Here is a 19,103-nt window from a genome sequence, read left to right as displayed (position 1 = left end):
TCACAGTAGTGATCAAATATATTTTTAAAAGTGCAATCTGGGGCATTCCCTGGCAGTCCAGTGGTTAGGAATCCACGCTTTCACTGCCAAGGGCTGGGGTTCAATCCCTGGTTGAGGAACTAAGATCCCACAAGCCACGCTGTGAGGCCAAAAAAAAAAAAAAAAAAAGAATTGCAATCTGTAGAGCACGGGACTTACAGAAGAATCTACCTTAGCAATGCTTCCAGAAAATGGAGAAAGTGATTCATCAAATGCATTAACTTATTGGAGCATTTGACTTGGAAGTAGGTATGTTCTAGATGTTTTACATAACATAGTTTTATTTTTTTTGAATTTAATTTTAGTTTTTTATACAGCAGGTTCCTATTAGTCATCCATTTTATACACATTAGTGTATACATGTCAATCCCAATCGCCCAATTCATCACACCACCCCCCGACTTCCCCCCTTGGTGTCCATACGTTTGTTCTCTACATCTGTGTCTCAATTTCTCACCTGCAAACCAGTTCATCTGTACCATTTTTCTAGGTTCCACATACATGCGTTAATATACGATTTTTGTTTTTCTCTTTCTGACTTACTTCACTCTGTATGACAGTCTCTAGATCCATCCATGTCTCAACAAATGACCCAATTTCGTTCATTTTTATGGCTGAGTAATATTCCATTGTATATATGTACCACAACTTCTTTAGCCATTCGTCTGTCAATGGGCATTTAAGTTGCTTCCATGAGCTGGCTATTGTAAACACCGCTGCAATGAACATTGGAGTGCATGTGTCTATTTGAATTATGGTTATCTCTGGGTATATGCCCAGTAGTGGGAATGCTGGATCATATGGTAATTCTGTTTTTAGTTTTCTAAGGAACCTCCATACTGTTCTCCATAGTGGCGGTATCAATTTACATTCCCACCAACAGTACAAGAGGGTTCCCTTTTATCCACACCCTCTCCAGCATTTGTTGTTTGTAGATGTTCTGATGATGCCCATTCTAACTGGTGTGAGGTGATGCCTCATTGTAGTTTTGATTTGCATTTCTCTAACAATTAGTGATGCTGAGCAGCTTTTCATGTGCTTCTTGGCCATCTGTAAGTCTTCTTTGGAGAAATGTCTATTTAGGTCTTCTGCCCATTTTTGGATTGGGTTCTTTGTTTCTTTAATAATGAGCTGCATGAGCTGTTTATATATTTTGGAGATTAATCCTTTGTCCGTTGATTCGTTCGCAAACATTTTCTCCCATTTTGACGGTTGTCTTTTCGTCTTCTTTATGGTTTCCTTTGCTGTGCAAAAGCTTTGAAGTTTCATTAAGTCCCATTTGTTTATTTTTGTGTTTACTTCCATTACTCTAGGAGGTGGATCAAAAAAGATCTTGCTGTGATTTATGTCAAAGAGTGTTCTTCCTATGTTTTCTTCTAAGAGGTGTATAGTGTCCGGTCTTATATTTAGGTCTCGAATCCATTTTGAGTTTATTTTTGTGTATGGTGTTAGGGAGTGTTCTAATTTCATTCTTTTACATGTAGCTGTCCAGTTTCCCAGCACCACGTATTGAAGAGACTGTCTTTTCTCCATTGTATATCCTTGCCGCCTTTCTCATAGATCAGTTGACCATAAGTGCGTTGGGTTACCTCTGGGCATTCTATCCTGTTCCATTGATCTATGTTTCTGTTTTTGTGCCAGTACCATATTGTCTTGATTACTGGAGCTTCATAGTATAGTCTTAAGTCAGGGAGTCTGATTTCTCCAGCTCCGTTTTTTTCACTCAAGACTGCTTTGGCTATTCGGGGTCTTTTGTGTCTCCATACAAACTTTAAGATTTTTTGTTCTAGTTCCGTAAAAAATGCCATTGGTAATTTGATAGGGATTGCATTGAGTCTGTAGATTGCTTTGGGTAGTACAGTCATTTTCACAATATTGATTCTTCCAACCCAAGAACATGGTATATCTCTCCATCTGTTGGTATCATCTTTAATTTCTTTCATTAGTGTCTTATAGTTTTCTGCATACAGGTCTTTTGTCTCCCTAGGTAGGTTTAATCCTAGGTATTTTATTCTTTTTGTCGCAATGGTATATGGGTGTGTTTCCTTAATTTCTCTTTCAGATTTTTCATCATTAGTGTATAGGAATGCAAGAGATTTCTGTGCATGAAGTTTGTATCCTGCAACTTTACCAAATTCATTGATTAGCTCTAGAAGTTTTCTGGTGGCATATTTAGGATTCTCTATGTATAGTATCATGTCATCTGCAAACAGTGACAGTTTTACTTCTTTTCCAATTTGTATTCCTTTTATATCTTTTTCTTCTCTGATTGCCGTGGCTAGGACTTCCAAAACTATGTTCAATAATAGTGGTGAGAGTGAGCAACCTTGTCTTGTTCCTGTTCCTAGAGGAAATGCTTTCAGTTTTTCACCATTGAGAATGATGTTTGCTGTGGGTTTGTCGTATATGGCCTTTATTATGTTGAGATAGGTTCCCTCTATGCCCACTTTCTGGAGAGTTTTTATCATAAATGGGTGTTGAATTTTGTCAAAAGCTTTTTCTGCATCTACTGAGATGATCATATGGTTTTTATTCTTCAATTTGTTAATATGATGCATCACATTGATTGACTTGTGTATATTGAAGAATCCTTGCATCCCGGGGTAAATCCCACTTGATCATGGTGTATGATCCTTTTAATGTGTTGTTGGATTCTGTTTGCTAGTATTTTGTTGAGGATTTTTGCATCTATATTCATCAATGATATTGGTCTGTAATTTTGTTTTTTTGTAGTATCTTTCCCTGGTTTTGGTATCAGGGTGATGGTGGCCTCATAGAATGAGTTTGGGAGTGTTCCTTAATCCACAAGTTTTTGGAAGAGTTTGAGAAGGATGGGTGTTAGCTCTTCTCTAAATGTTTCATAGAATTCAGCTGTGAAGCCATCTGGTCCTGGACTTTTGTTTGTTGGAAGATTTTTAATCACAGTTTTAATTTCATTACTTGTGATTAGTCTGTTCATATTTTCTACTTCTTCCTGGTTCAGTCTTGGAAGGTTATACCTTTCTAAGAATGTGTCCATTTCTTCCAGGTTGTCCATTTTATTAGCATAGAGTTGCTTGTAGTAGTCTCTCAGGATGCTTTGTATTTCTGCGGTGTCTGTTGTAACTTCTCCTTTTCCATTTCTAATTTTATTCATTTGCGTCCTCTCCCTTTTTCTTGATGAGTCTGGCTAATGGGTTATCAATTTTGTTTATCTGCTCAAAGAACCAGCTTTTAGTTTTATTGATCTTTGCTATTGCTTTCTTTGTTTGTATTTCATTTATTTCTGCTCTGATCTTTATGATTTCTTTCCTTCTGCTAACTTTGGGTTTCGTTTGTTCTTCTTTCTCTAGTTCCTTTAGGTGTAAGGTTAGATTGTTTATTTGAGATTTTTCTTGTTTCTTGAGGTAGGCTTGTATAGCTATAAACTTCCCTCTTAGAACTGCTTTTGCTGCATCCCACAGCAGCAGATCATTGTGTTTTGTCATTTGTCTCTAGGTATTTTTTTATTTGCTCTTTGATTTCTTCTGTGAGCACTTGGTTATTTAGTAACATATTTTTTAGCCTCCATGTGTTTGTGTTTTTTACGTTTTTCTCCCTGTAATTGATTGCTAATCTCATAGCATTGTGGTCAGAAAAGATGCTTGATATGATTTCAATTTTCTTAAATTTACTGAGGCTTGATTTGTTACCCAAGATATGATCTATCCTGGAGAATGTTCCATGCGCACTTGAGAAGAAAGTCTAATCTGCTGTTTTTGGATGGAATGTCCTATAAATATCAATGAAATCTATCTGGTCTATTGTGTTACTTAAAGCTTGCGTTTCCTTATTAATTTTCTGTTTAGATGATCTGTCCATTGGTGTAAGTGAGGTGTTAAAGTCCCCCACTATTATTGTGTCCCTGTCGATTTCCTCTTTTACAGCTCTTAGCAGTTGCCTTATGTATTGAGTTGCTCCTATGTTGGGTGCATATATATTTATAATTGTTATATCTTCTTCTTGGATAGATCCCTTGATCTTTATGTAATGTCCTTCTTTGTCTCTTGTAACATTCTTTATTTTAATGTCTATTTTATCTGATATGAATATTGCTACTCCAGCTTTCTTTTGATTTCCATTTGCATGGAGTATCTTTTTCCATCCCCTCACTTTCAGTCTGTATGTGTCACTAGGTCTGAAGTGGGTCTCTTACAGACAGCATCTGTATGTGTCTTGTTTTTGTATCCATTCAGCAAGCCTGTGTCTTTTGGTTGGAGCACTTAATCCATTCACGTTTAAGATAATTTGCGATATGTATGTTCCTATGACCATTGTCTTTTTGTTTTGGGTTTGTTTTGTAGGTCCTTTTCTTCTCTTGTGTTTCCCACTTAAAGAAGTTCCTTTAGCATTTGTTGTAGAGCTGGTTTGGTGGTGCTGAATTCTTTTAGCTTTTGCGTGTCTGTAAAGCTTTTGATTTCTCCATCGAATCTGAATGAGATCCTTGCTGGGTAGAGTAATCTTGGTTGTAGGTTCTTCCCTTTCATCACTTTAAGTATATCATGACACTCCCTTCTGGCTTGTAGAGTTTCTGCTGAGAAATCAGCTGTTAACCTTATGGTAGTTCCCTTGTATGTTATTTGCTGTTTTTCTCTTGCTGCTTTCAATAATTTTTCTTTGTCTTTAATTTTTGCCAATTAGATTACTATGTGTCTCGGTGTGTTTCTCCTTGGTTTTATCCTGTATGGGACTCTCTGTGCTTCCTGGATTTGGGTAGCTATTTCCTTTCCCATGTTAGGGGAGTTTCCAACTATAATCTCTTCAAATATTTTCTTGGGTCAGTTCTCTCTCTCTTCTCCTTCTGGGACCCCTATAATGCAAATGTTGTTGCATTTAATGTGTCCCAGAGGTCTCTTAGATTGTCTTCATTTCTTTTCATTCTTTTCTCTTTATTCTGTTCTGCAGCAGTGACTTCCACCATTCTGTCTACCAGGTCACTTATCCGTTCTTGCCTCAGTTATTCTGCTATTGACTCCTTCTAGTGTATTTTTCATTTCAATTATTGTATTGTTCATCTCTGTTTGTTCTTCAATTCTTCTAGGTCTTTATTAAACATTTCTTGCATCTTCTCGAGCTTTGCCTCCATTCTTTTTCTGAGTTCCTGAATAATCTTCACTATCATTATTCTGAATTCTTTTTCTGGAAGGTTGCCTATCTCTACTTTGTTTAGTTGTTTTTCTGGGGTTTTACCTTGTTCCTTCATCTGGTAGATAGCCCTCTGCCTTTTCATCTTGTCTGTCTTTTTATGAATGTGGTTTTTGCTCCACAGGCTGCAGGATTGTAGTTCTTCTTGCTTCTGCTGTTGCCCTCTGGTGGATGAGGCTGTCTAAGAGGCTTGTGCAAGTTTCCTGATGGGAGGGACTGGTGGTGGGTAGAGCTGGGTGTTTCTCTGGTGGGCAGAGCTCAATAAAACTTTAATCCACTTGCCTGCTGATGGGTGGGGCTGTGTTCCCTCCCTGTTGGTTGTTTGGCCTGAGGTGACCCAACACTGGAGCCTACCCGGGCTCTTTGGTGAGGCTAATGGCGGACTCTGGGAGGGCTCATGCCAAGGAGTACTTCCCAGAACTTCTGCTGCCAGTGTCCTTGTCCTCACGGTGAGACAGAGCCACCCCCACCTCTTTGCAAGCGACCCCTCAACACTAGCAGGTAGGTCTGGTTCAGTCTCTGTGGGGTCACTGCTTCTTCCCCTGGGCCCCGATGCAAACACTACTTTGTGTGTGCTCTCCAAGAGTGGAGTCTCCGTTTCCCCCAGTCCTGTCGAAGTTGTGCAATTGAATCCCGCTAGCCTTCAAAGTTTGATTCTCTAGGAATTCCTCCTCCCTTTGCCGGACCCCCAGGTTCTGAAGCCTGAAGTGGGGCTCACAACCTTCACTCCAGTGGGTGGACTTCTGTGGTATAAGTGTTCTCCAGTTTGTGGGTCACCCACCCAGCAGGTATGGGATTTGATTTTATTGTGATTGCGCCCCTCCTACCATCTCCTTGTGGCTTCTCCTTTGTCTTTGGATGTGGGGTATCTGTTTTGGTGAGTTCCAGTGTCTTCCTGTCGATGACTGTTCAGCAGTTAGTTGTGATTCCAGTGTTCTCGCAAGAGAGAGTGAGAGCATGTCCTTCTACTCCGCCATCTTGAACCAATCTCATATAACATATTTTTAGATATTCTCTTTCCAGTACTCTTAACCTTTCATCTTGTCAATGGTAATTTTACTAAGAAACTTTCATAAACACAACTCCCATCGTTAGTGAGGAATTACTACATGTAATTAGGTACCTAGAATAGTGTTCAGCTGAAGGTAACTTATATTAAACCAAACCTGTACTAGTTTTCTGTGGTTTGTTTAGACAGCAAATCCTGTTATCAGAACTCATGATGCATCAGCTATTCTACTGCAAAGAGTAGAAACAGATTTTTTAAAGAGTGGAGAACAGAACATATTCTCCTAAGAATCAACCATTTAAAATGCTAACTGTGGGACCTCCCTGGTGGCACAGAGGTTAAGAATCTGCCTGCCAATGCAGGGGACATGGGTTCGAGCCCTGGTCTGGGAAGATCCCACATGCTGCGCAGCAACTAAGCCCACGCGCCGCAACTACTGAGCCTGAGCTCTACAGCCCACATCCCACAACTACTGAACCTGCGTGCCACAACTCCTGCAGCCTGTGTGCCAAGAGCCCATGCTCTGCAACAAGAGAAGCCACCACAATGAGAAGCACACACACCGCAAGCAAGAGAAGCCCCCACTCGCCACAACTAGAGAAAGCCAGTGCGCACAGCAACAAAGACCCAACGCAGCCAAAAATAAATAAATAAATAAGTATATTACTAAATGAAATAAAATAAAATAAAATACTAACTGTGACGTATACCAAATGTAAGAATTCAAAGAACTCTGGCAACCTGTACCAACTTTTCCGATACTTAGTGATACCTATTTTTGCACAGTGCCTGTTACCATGGCCCAAAACCATGAATAAACTGATTATTACCATGCCCTGGCAGTCTCCAATGTACTACTCTTCACAAATTTTTTTTATTTAAGCAAATTAAAAACTTTTAAAAAATTAAAAAAAAATAGTAACTGTAACGTACAAATTCACAGTGATTTTAAGAGGATCATATCCTGCTTTTATTTACTCACAATTTAGCCATACCTTTTCATTATCCCAGTTGTGTTTACTAATTGGTGACATTGGTTCAGAAAAATCAGTTTCATTATCTACTGCATACTGTCTGCCAGACAGAAAATCCCGTAGTTGACTCTGTAAGAAATACAAGATGTTACTAACAAAATGCTACGCCAACTGTAAAAAATATTTCACACCTAGCTCTACTTAGTGTCTCTGATGTTCCAGTGTACAGCACATTACCTGACTTTTGTTGGCAGTCCATAATATTACACGCAATTAAATTTCCTAACAATCTGTTTCCAATGGCATTTGTACTCAAAGAGTTTTACAAGTTCAGAGTTAACAGATCACCTTGGAAATTTCATCTGAGCCTTTTATTTGTACGGAAGAAAGTCTTAGCTAATGCCCACAATAAATGCTTCATTTTGGAATATACGTAAGTAAATCTATTTTCCTAAGCCACAATATTTCAAACAAAATAAGAGTTTCCACAAAAAAATAATTTATAAAGAGATATTTGCTTTCAGCCTGACACACTACTCAATATCTCCATATTATTTCATTTATTCTAAGGGATTGAAGATTATACAGGTATGTACAAACACAAACACACACACAATTCCTGATAAGTAAACCTGAAGGAAAGGGACAAACTGAATTAACAAAGCCCAGTGAGATATTGCAAAATTATAACTAAAGTAACTCACCAATATATACTTCTTGAAAAGAAATAGCATTTGCCACAATTCTACTGATATGATAAGCTGGTACTCATAAAGAGTTAATCAAGTGATAAAAAAAAAACTAGAAAGCCTAGGATTTTGTTGTTTATAACATATACAATTTTTCAATCTCAAAATTCAAGATCACCAAAATAAGAATTTACTATTTAACAAATTTTGAATAATGGTAGTACTCACACTTGTGGTTCTTATGTTTTCAGAAGAGATGCTGAAAGCAAAGATTTATTTTTCCATAAACACAATATTATTTTTAGAAATGGGAGAGTATTACCTTCTAGTTAAAAAACACTTTCATATTTAATTACATGCAAAGTACATTATTCTAGATCAGTTCAGTGGGTATCAAAGTATGATCCAAGTACTTCTGAGGTCCTTAAGACCCATTCAGGGGATATGGGAAGTCCTCCTTTTCCAACTATGTATCAATGTGAATCTGAATTTTCTTGATATACTTCAATCAAACTAACTTATCAAATAGAAGCAGACATGTGAATCCAGGTATTTTCTATCACACATGATATTAAAGATACTCATAAAAATGTAAAATAATGTCACTATTCTCACAGTTTTTTTATTTTTGGAAAATAAAGTTATTCTTCATAACATAATGTTATTCATATTAAAATGTAATAGGTTCAATATCAATATTTTAATAACTGATAAACATTTTAAACATTTCTCTTTAATTTTTAATATGGAAAATATCAATAGATATAATCCACATAAACAAAATCTCCTTCTAGTCCTAAATAATTTTTAGTGTAAAGCAGTTCCTAGACCTCAAAGTTAGACAAGGACTCTAGATAATATAGCATAGGGCTTCCCTGGTGGCGCAGTAGTTAAGAGTCCACCTGCCGATGCAGGGGACACGGGTTCAGGCCCCGGTCTGGGAAGGTCCCACATGCCACGGAGTGGCTGGGCCGGTGAGCCATGGCTGCTGAGCCTGAGCGTCCGGAGCCTGTGCTCCGCAACGGGAGAGGCCACAAGAGTGAGAGGCCCACGTACCGCAAAAAAAAGAAAAAAAAAATATATATATATATAGCATAAAGCTTTCTTAGGCAAGATAAAAATCACAATATATTTGCTGTGGTACACTATTAATTTTACTGATTTGTATCTTTACTGATTTGACAGGTTGCTACTCACTGTATTTTTATCCTCTTATTTGGAAGATGTACTTTTTTTTTTCCGTTCCATTTTTTCCATTCCATTAATAGTTGACTTTACTCTCCCTGTACTCAAATCAGACTCATATTTCTCTATTCTTTTTTAAAAGTGATAATGCCTGCTACTTACCCCTAACAAACTACAAAGTTTAGCAGTTTTAATTCTAAACTAGTATTAGAATCTCTCTTAGGGTAAGTCTTCCATTTTAGCTCACATATTCCCAGTCCATCCTTATCATTTTAACTGCACATACACACTCCAAGTTTTAGTGCTCACTACCATCTTTCCCTAGATAGACCGCTGCTCCAGTTCATCTGTTTAATTATTAGTCTTTGGAAAGGTAAATGCTTCACAGGAGGTATGATGATGACATTCTTTAAATTTTTGCATATCCTCACAAATCCTTCCTTAACTTGGCTGATAAATGATATCTTGATTGAGGATGGAATTCTTAGGTCACTTTCAGGACATGCTATTTAATTTTTTGTTCTTTTTAAATAACTTGTTCTTTCTGCCAGGAAATTAAGAGTTCAGGAATTTTACCAAGATATGTCTAGGTATGTGTCATTTCTCATCAATTCAGCCTGGAACTTCATAAACACTCCTTAGGAGACTCAGGAAAATATTTATTATAACAAATGTAGTTGTAACAAATATATGATTTATTTTATCATGGCCTCTTTTGCATCTGTTCTTTTTTCTCCTTCTAGAACTCCTAACATTTATATGTTAAATCCTCTAGATCTAACCTCTAAGTTTCTTAATCCTCTAGATCTAACCTCCAAGTTTCTTAACTTTCCCTCTTTGTTTCTTTATGTGTTTTACTCTGTGCTTTACTTATTGTACTTGACTTTCAGGATACTAATTTGAGTCTGAATTCATCTGTTACATTGGGAAAACTTTTCTTCTTTTTTTTTTAATGTCTAGAAAGTCTTATGTTTAGGTATATACTTGAAGTTCCTTGAGTACTTATTATTTCGCTGGATTCAATTTGCTATCATTCCCTTCGAGCAGCTCTATTTTGTTAGGCATGTGTGTTCTTAGCTGATTCATCTTTCTGGCCACTGAGACCCCTTAGGTGACCGTTGCTTCTCTTCACTGGCTCTTTGGGGCCCAGCTGACTGTTGAGGTCCATTAAGTGATGACAGTTCTATGAGTAATGGAAGTTGAAATGGTCTCTACTCCTTATTGAGCAGCAGTGGAGAAATAAGCAAGCTGCCAGTCACCTGCTTAGGCTGAAAAACAGTCTTCTTGTGGTCTCTCAAGCCTCACCAACAGTAAAACCATCCACTCAGCTGCTCTGCTGCTTCTTGAGAGTAAAAGAACCCTGGCACACTCATAGAAGGCATTTATTGACCTTCCTCAGATTTCTGAGGGCTGCTTAGCTCTTCTCAGGACCTACCACTTCTGCTCCTCAGCCCAGGTCTCTGATTTTGTCCTCCAGATAATTACTCAGTTCATGAGAGCAATCTCTGTAACAATTCTCCTTACTTAGAGTCCAGTTAGCATCCAAGGACTTCTATGCTCCCAGATGCCCATGGGCCCTGCATCCATGTTCCTCGGGAGAGGAATTATAAAAGTAGGAAACAAAGGAGAAAGGGCTATCATTCAAATTATGTTCCCAGAACTTCCCTGTCTTACCTTTATCTTAATTCCTCTTAATTCTTGCCTTATTTAGGCTACAATAAATCAAAAACAAAAAAGCTTATTAGGATCATGATATTTCAGGACCCTGAAGCTCAGAAATATTTAGAACTTTCTGATATGTATCTTTAAAGATCCTTTTAGCATAAATTAGGGTTACATTTAGCATATTTTTGAAATGTCGATCTAGGGATATTTTCCTGCTCACTTTTTCCTCGCTGCAAATTTCCTTTGAGTAACATAAGTACCAGAGATCAAGTTGTTAGCCTTCTAAGATTTAAATGCAGAAAATTTTCTGCTTCATATATTACCATCTCAGCAGTTCCCACTTCATTCCTGATGTTCTTCAAAGGAGACATATTGATATTTGGAGACAGAACTTCCTCAAATGTAAAACCTTATATATCTCACACTATAAGCTGATTCACTTAAATGAAGAAACTTATTAGAGGACTTATAGGCAAAGGACAAAATGAAAACAAAGACCTCAGGCAGATTATACTCTCACTGGCTTATCAGAAACTCATGTTTGTTGTTCCTACAATCTAATACTTGTGTTTGATGAACTTCTCTAAATTAACTTTGTGAAAAGTAGTTAAAAATCATCTCTACAGGTAAGCAAATAAAACATAACTAGAGAGGAATAAAAAAAACTGTCTTCACTCACAAGTATCCTCATCATGGTGTGGATGAGTATGTGTGGGTATGCATGTACACGTGTGTGCATGTATTTTGAGAAAGTTACAAAAAGGCAAAGGTTTCCATGATAGCCCCATGAGGCAAAGACAACAAACCGCCTGCCAGTATCCATTCTCCCCTTCTTCCTTAGTATCAGAGCTTTCTTTTATCTTCTGGCATATTACTACCCAGAATAAAGACTATATTCTCCATCCTTGCTAGCATGTTGGTCTGGCCATATGACTAAGCTTTGGTTAATGAGATGGAAGCAAAAGAGCTACATCTCTTTCAAAGAAAAAGAGAGTGTGGTGCTCCCTTACTATTTCCTGCTGCATGAAATGCTGATACAATGTCTGGAGCTCCAACAACTATCTTGGACCACAAATGATCTCGAGGGTAGAAGTCAAGAACTAAGATAGGAGAGCAGACTGACAGTAAAATCCTAGGTACTATCTGATAACCATGAACCTATCATATCAGTCCTAGATGCTAACCTTTTGACATCTTTTATAAAAGAATGAAACAAACTTCCATTGTCTTAAACAACTGTTATTGTGGTTTCTATTCTAAGCAGACAAAACATTATTCCCAAGTATCAGATAGTAATATTTATAAACTAATATCTAATTTTTTATAAACTAATTTATAAACTAATAACTAATTTTAATATCTGAGAAAATCCAGTAAACATTTTCTTCTAGTTATGGCTGCAATTATTCTTTTATTACCACTGTTTAATTACTACTTTAGTGGCACTTGGTATATGTTAAGATAAAGAAATATATTTTCAATACTTTAAAACAAACTAGATATATTCAAATATATTCTAAAACAGTTTATCAACTATAATGTAGACAAAACCAAACTGCAAGGGATGCTACTCCATTAACTTTAAAATTTATACTCTATAAAAAAATAAGGCAATGAATGTGTCTGCAAAAAAAAAGGAATAGTGTATTACCTCATGTATATTGCATCATACTATCCTCATGAAATGATACTCTATCTTAGTAAAAACTATTACTAATCCATAGAAAGAGTCATAGCAATCATTTATACAATATATGCCAAATGAACAGATGCACATTAAACCAAGAAAATACAAAATCAATCCCTGACATAATTCAAAAAGAAATCACGTACTTGATACTGATTTATTAAAAATGTTTTGATCTAATAAGTAGCTGTCCTTATATTTCAACCAAATAATAACACAAATTCAACAAAATTTACCACCAAAATATTTCTCTCCAGTAATGACTAGCTTTCAGGTAGCTAAATTTTCCATTCTTAACATGATCCAAAGAGCAAAAGCATTATCAAGTTATTATAAATGCTGATCCATCATTTAAAGTAAAAATAAATCTAGCCAAATTTTAATTTGATTAAGATAAAATTATTTAAAAAATACTTACAGGAGATATGTTGGCATAATTTTCATAATTTGAAGTCAAAACATTACATTTTTTATAAACATCGATCATATCTAACATGTTACTATTCTTTAAGAAATCATCATAAATCTTCCTAATGTTCTCATAATGGTCAATCACTTTCATATTTTCAACTGGTAAGTTCAATTTCTCATGTAGTAAGTATTTCCAGGTCAATAAGACATCGCTGAGAGAGACTGTAAATTCTCCACTGTACTGAAAGAGATAATGCCAAAAATAAAATGATAAAGTTGGATGCTAGATATTCATTAACTTACAATTAAGATAGAAAGTACAAACTGAATTTTGTCATAGAAAAGTCTACATTGAATTCCTGTGGATTTTAAAAGAACATCAAAGTTGAGCTATGGCATAATTTTAAAACCAGATATAAAAGAAAAAGATTTTGATGATTTTTAAAAATATGAACAACTATAATAAGTTTGCACATGACAAATTTAGCAAATATAGTCATCTTATTTCCTGAACTTCACTAAATTTCTTCTACCCAAAGTGGGGAGATGGGTGAGCAGTGAACTGAACTTAAGTGCTATTGACTGGGGAAACATTTGATTCTGTTAATACTTAGTCCCTTTTAGTTCTTCTTGCTAATGTATTTTTAATCTCTTATTTAAAACTGTCATGTCATACTGTCATACTGAATTCCTACATATCACATTATTCCAAGTGTTAGTCTTAATGCATGAACATAAAAATTAAATTTTTAAAAATTATGTTTTATTTCATTACTATTTCAGAAGCAAAATATCGGTGCTAAAATTTGGGGTCAGAAAAGAATTTTGAATCTTCCCTGCTCATCATCGCACTAAACTATAACAAACAAGTGCTAAGAAGCCATAGTCAGGTTTCTTTCTATAAGTTGTCAGATGTTACTAATCCGACAAAATTGTTCGTTTTTTCCTCTTCTTCAATATCTACATGATAAATTATCTCAGTGGACATGTTGAAGATTTTTAATTGATTGCATTCCGTCCCACTTAATATCTCAGATATTAATAATGGTGCCCTCCAAAACATGATAGACCTAATTCAGTAAAAAAATTCTAACTGCTCCTTTCTGCAGCATGAGTAACAAATAATTTTAAGTATCCATACATGGTTTTGAGATGCAGATTTTGTTGCCCTTTTCCATAGTTAATATGCTAGTAGTTTCTGCTAACAGCAATATCTTCCCATTAATAGCATTTAAAATAATGGGTGCGTATTTAAATAGTACTAGTCATTGGAACTAAATTATAACATCATCTTTAGCCAATGAAGAATAGAAAGAAATCAAACACAGCCAAATAATATATTATTTTCTATATATCTGACTCTTTCAAATCTCTATATCTTTTATAAAGATATTTTCTAACTACTATCCAAATTTAAGACAAGGTGCTCAAACTGCCTTAAAATAATTAACTCTTTACTCAACCATATGGAGGCAACTAAGGAAATTATCTTTATTGTCCTTGGAGTAGAGACCTGTTATATGAAAATTACGAAAATTAATTATATTTCATGAAATTAGTTCAATGAACAACCAAAAGAATGAGTAACTCTCAAACACTGGACCCATAACCTAAATGTAAGACAGATTTGTAATATCTCAGCATTGCATCAAAATTGTATACTTTACTTCCCAATCCCACAAAGGTTACATACCATAAAATTTCCAAGTGGTATTTAAGTTAAATAAATCCAGTTATTTAGAGTTTCAAAACTAAATTGTTTTATCTCAAAAATTCCTAGAAACTATTTTGGTATAACATCCTTCATGTTAAAAATAAATTAAGATTTTGCCTAATATAAATGTACAAATCTCATCCTAATGACTATAACTAGTTAAAGTAAAACTATACAAGCTTTTTTATTTTTTTCAAGAAAACTGGTTACTTGTTTATTGTGTTACAACAGCAATGAAAAGTCCCCATCTACCACCCTTTATAACTGTAAAGATTAAACTGCAGTTGGAATCAGTATATTCATCATTTACCCTCAAAAACTCCATATCAGAGTACATCAGAGGCTGTCTACTCCATTTCTTTAACAAGCAATGAAGAACTTCATGCTCGTGCACAATACGGAATCGTAGCTTTTTTTATTTGTACAGAAAAAAATGGACAAAACTTCCCTCCCCATCAAGGTTGTTAGAGGAAATTAGGTAATGAAAGGGAGAAATGCAAATCCTAAAGTCAACCAGTGCTTTTCCCATAACTCCAAATAAAAAACAACAATGAAAGTGCTCTAAGGTCTGGAAATCTCTCTATAGTACAGAGGTGCAAGGAAGCGATAGATTTCTCTCATCACATTTACAAGTTTAATGTTCTAAAAAAGTCTTTCCTCCAGGGAAACTCATGTGATCAATTACTGAATATAATCACACAACTCCATTTGAACTAGTCTGAATTCAATGTGCTTAGTCTAGAACCATCCTTGATTAGAATTAATCTTATGATACATTTTAATAGATAAATATATGAAGACTAATCAAAAATTATTTTTAAGAATAAAGTATCTTAGCCCTTTGTATATCAAATCAGAACCTGAAAGGTAAAAGAATGTACATTATTTTCACATATACAAACTATGTGCTAAAGTAAAAAAAATAAAATGTCCTTTAATTCAAGCCCAAGCTCTGTCCATGAAACTGCCGGCAGGTTATACGCCAGGAGAAAGGTCCTTCACACTGAGGGTCACTCCTGCTTGTCTCTAGCAAGGCCGTGTTTTCACCATCATCCTCTTTAAAACTGGCCTCGCAAGGCAGCACGGAGTCGCTGGTGGTGGGCAGTGCTGAGCTGCCCGCGTCACTTCTGTCACCATCTGGTAAAGTAAGACTCAGATCTGCAGTCGAAACGCCCCTGGGGGAGATTCTGGGGCGGGCGTCTCCTGCATGTCCTCAAGCTCTCCCCAATATCCCAGGGCTTTGATGACATCAAGTTTACACATTGGACACATTCGGTGATCCAAAAGCCATGGGTCAATGCATATTCTATAAAAAATATGCTTGCATGGCAGGATTCTGATAACATCCTTTCCTTTAAAATTTTCAATACACACTGAACAACTTTCAGCATCAACATCAATTCCCTTTTCTCCATGCTTTACAGTATGAAGAGGAAGCTGCCCAATAAGTTTCTTTGTTTCTTTCTATGGCTCTGACTTCCAAACTGTGAGCCAGTGTATAGGAAGCGCTGTATATAGTAAAATATTAGCCAGGCTAATGAGATAATCATTATGGTGATGAAGGCGATGGCCACAAACACCACTGACGGACTGCTGATGAACTCCTGTACGTGCCGTGTGCCGAGCCCTATGGTCATTGTGACCGGAATGTCTTTCTGCACCAGATCCACAATTTCTCTTCCTTTGGGGTCGCTAACAATAATGACTACTATATTTCCGGTTCCCGCGTGGGACAAGGGCGCGGTGAGGTTCCCGTGGCGCTCCTCGTTGTACGGGACAACGGCCGAGGCGTTCCACCACGCTGCCGCCAACACCTTGTCCTTGAAGGTGCCGCCCCCGCGGCCGCGGGGCACGAGGAAGCGCGTGCAGGACGCGCAACCCTCAGGGTCACAGTCCTCGGCGTGCGGGACGCCCACCAGGCCCCGCGCGCCCTCCTTGGGCGAACTCTCGCCAAAGCGGCCGCTCTCCGAGGCGCTCCGCACGCTCTGGTTGGCCTACGGGTCCACGTACTCGGTGCTCACCATGGCCGAGTACCACTGGAACGCCCGGCCCCGGGCCCCGGTCCCCGGTCCCCGGGTCCCGGGCGCGCACAGGGCCAGCGCTAGCAGCGCCAGCGCGCCGCGGGCCCCGCTGCGGGCCTCGGGCCGCCGCCGCCACGCCATGGCCCTGCCGCCGGGCTGACTGGGAGAGGGCCGGGCGGGAGCCGGAGGGCGCTGGCGTGCGAGGCCACCAAAAAGCGCGGAGAAGTCGACGCCAGTTGCAGAGCCCGGGAAGACCCAGTCCCAGCGGCCCATACAAGCTCTTGATCTTGTGAGAAAAGGTTTTGACTAGATTAACAGTGTTTATACTGGGATTATAAAAACATTTTAAATACAAATAAAAATGCACTCCAAATATCAGCTTTCATGATCAGGTGCCCACCATGACAGCGTAATGTTATTCAAACCAGTAACAACTGATTGAGAGGGTCTGTGGTCAAATCAGAAAATGTTTTGCTAGGAAAACACGCCAGCTGGCTAATATCTGAAGGAAGTTCAAAATGTTCAATGCTTTAGTTCTCTGATGGACATAAGAAGGATTGTATTTCACAAGAATAAAATGAGAAAAATGGAGAGTTACGTTTTATCAGAGCGCTTGTACTTTTTACATTTTACCAAAGTTACTTTTATAATTATTCAAAATTTTAAATAAACTTTACATTTTTAACTAACTGGAATTCTTGTTATGGAAAGAGAAAAGATAACAGATTTACTTAAGAGCATTAATTGGCTGTGTGACCTTGAGTAAGATACTGAAATCCCTCTGACTCAGCTTCCTTGGTTATAAAGTAAGACTGTACAGATTAAATAACACCTGATAAATGTTAGGTAATAAAAACTGTCAGTTTCCTTTCTCTTTTCTTATTCAAAGTAAAATAATTATTTGTTTGTTGGGGGAAGGGTAGTAGATAAATGTAATACAATTTTAAAAACAGTTTCTTCTTATTTGTTATGTCACTGTTGGATCATTTTCAAATCTAACAGTCAACCCCAGGTGCTGTGATTGCTTCCTATGAAGCTATAAAATTAATAGCTTTGTTTCATCCAAAGGACCATTTGTAATGTTCTTAAGGCTACTTAAGGTGAATAACAGCCTTAATAACATAATGGCCAGACAAATTAAAACTATGAAGCCAATTCCGAAGAAAAGAAAGGCTAAAATTTTATTTGCAATGTAGTAATGAAGTTATACATATTTGCCATATAACGAAATTAATAATCCTCAGTGAATCTATAATAGCTTAAATCTTTAGCGGTATTAAAACTGCTAGAGAGGTGTTATATTATTTAAGCTAAAATATCCCCCCACCTAAGAAAATATTCCAAGACCCTAAAACTCAAAAGTTATTTTCTTTCTCCCCACTAAAGCAGTTAAGAAAACAAGCGCACCAATAAACAGACTAACAACTCTACCAGGTATTCAAAGGTTTCATTGTAATCAAATGTTATTGTAAGGACTATTACTTTAGGGGCCTATGTTCTCAAACTTCAGAGAATTAAAAAACTAAACAGAGCTCAAAGTAGAGGGTGGAAAATATAGGTGAAGGATATATACAACCAACTCCACCTTTTTATTACTATCTGCTACTTATGAATGCACCTGCAGGCAAGTGTATGTTGTTTCACATTGCCAAGTGACTTGAAGTCTGAGCACAGATGGGGATGCCTGAGCTGACTCTGTACATGGAGAGTTAAAGTAAAACTGACCCACGACCCACCATATCCACTGCACACGTGCATGCATATATACATGAACTTGGAAAAGTTTAGTTGCAATTCATCTTTCCTCTTCTTTCCCACCCAGAGTCTGAATTTTCACAGTGAATTAACAAGTAGAAAATTAACAAGTAGAAAGTGATACTGAGTGAATGCTACATAGACAAATCCTGAAGAAAAAGTGACTTGTATTGAATATTTCAATATGTCAAAATTTTTACAATGAGAACTAAATTTTCTTCAGGGTACATTTCACTTAGCTTGTGGATATATTTTTTTAATTATTCATAAACAAACAAAGGAGGTGATTTGAACATGGTCTGTTTGATTCCAGAACAATAGTCCTCAATCACTATTCAATAATGATTCTTAATAATTTCACTTTCTCTCTCTCCTTATTTTCTAGTGCATGGTCACCAAGGTTTAACCTTAAGCTGGCCCATTCCATTATACAATACCCTCATAATATATTATTTACCTTAGTACCATTTCTTCAGATTACTAAAGAAGGACAGATTTTTTTTAAAATGCTCAGGCAGTAAAATTGGCAAGACTTGAAAATGAATTACAAAGGGGAGCAAAGGAAAGAGACCCTATGATGGTCCTTAGGTATCTAGCTTCAGTGACTGAGTGTGGAAGGTAAGGTAGGTGGTAAGTTGAGGAAGCAAACAATGTGATCTACTTTTAAAAATTGATGTGGAGACAGTAATCAAGGTAAAATGTCCAGTGAGTACTTGACCATACCAGAGTAAGACTCCGTAGAGAGGTCTAGCATATGAATACTGGTGAAACAGGAAGTATATCCAGTGAAA

The 19,103-nt window shown here is 37.0% G+C and overlaps 1 protein-coding gene and 1 pseudogene across 1 annotated transcript in view; both read right to left on the bottom strand.

Moving 5' to 3' along the window:
- PARPBP (PARP1 binding protein) overlaps window positions 1-19,103 on the bottom strand; it is an 83,270-nt gene that overhangs the window by 55,619 nt on the left and 8,548 nt on the right. Inside the window, exons 3-4 of the mRNA XM_060023894.1 lie at window positions 12,830-13,063; window positions 7,207-7,314 (exon numbers count right to left, since the gene is read on the bottom strand). Of these exons, the coding sequence (XP_059879877.1) occupies window positions 7,207-7,314; window positions 12,830-13,063 (342 nt within the window). The remainder of the gene's footprint in view (window positions 1-7,206; window positions 7,315-12,829; window positions 13,064-19,103) is intronic.
- Window positions 15,471-16,698, bottom strand: LOC132434211 (E3 ubiquitin-protein ligase RNF149 pseudogene; annotated as a pseudogene).

Source organism: Delphinus delphis, chromosome 11, assembly GCF_949987515.2.
Source record: "Delphinus delphis chromosome 11, mDelDel1.2, whole genome shotgun sequence".
Classification (NCBI taxonomy): domain Eukaryota; kingdom Metazoa; phylum Chordata; class Mammalia; order Artiodactyla; family Delphinidae; genus Delphinus; species Delphinus delphis.
Note: the sequence above shows the minus strand (reverse complement) of the source record. Positions and strands in the feature narration are given on the sequence as shown.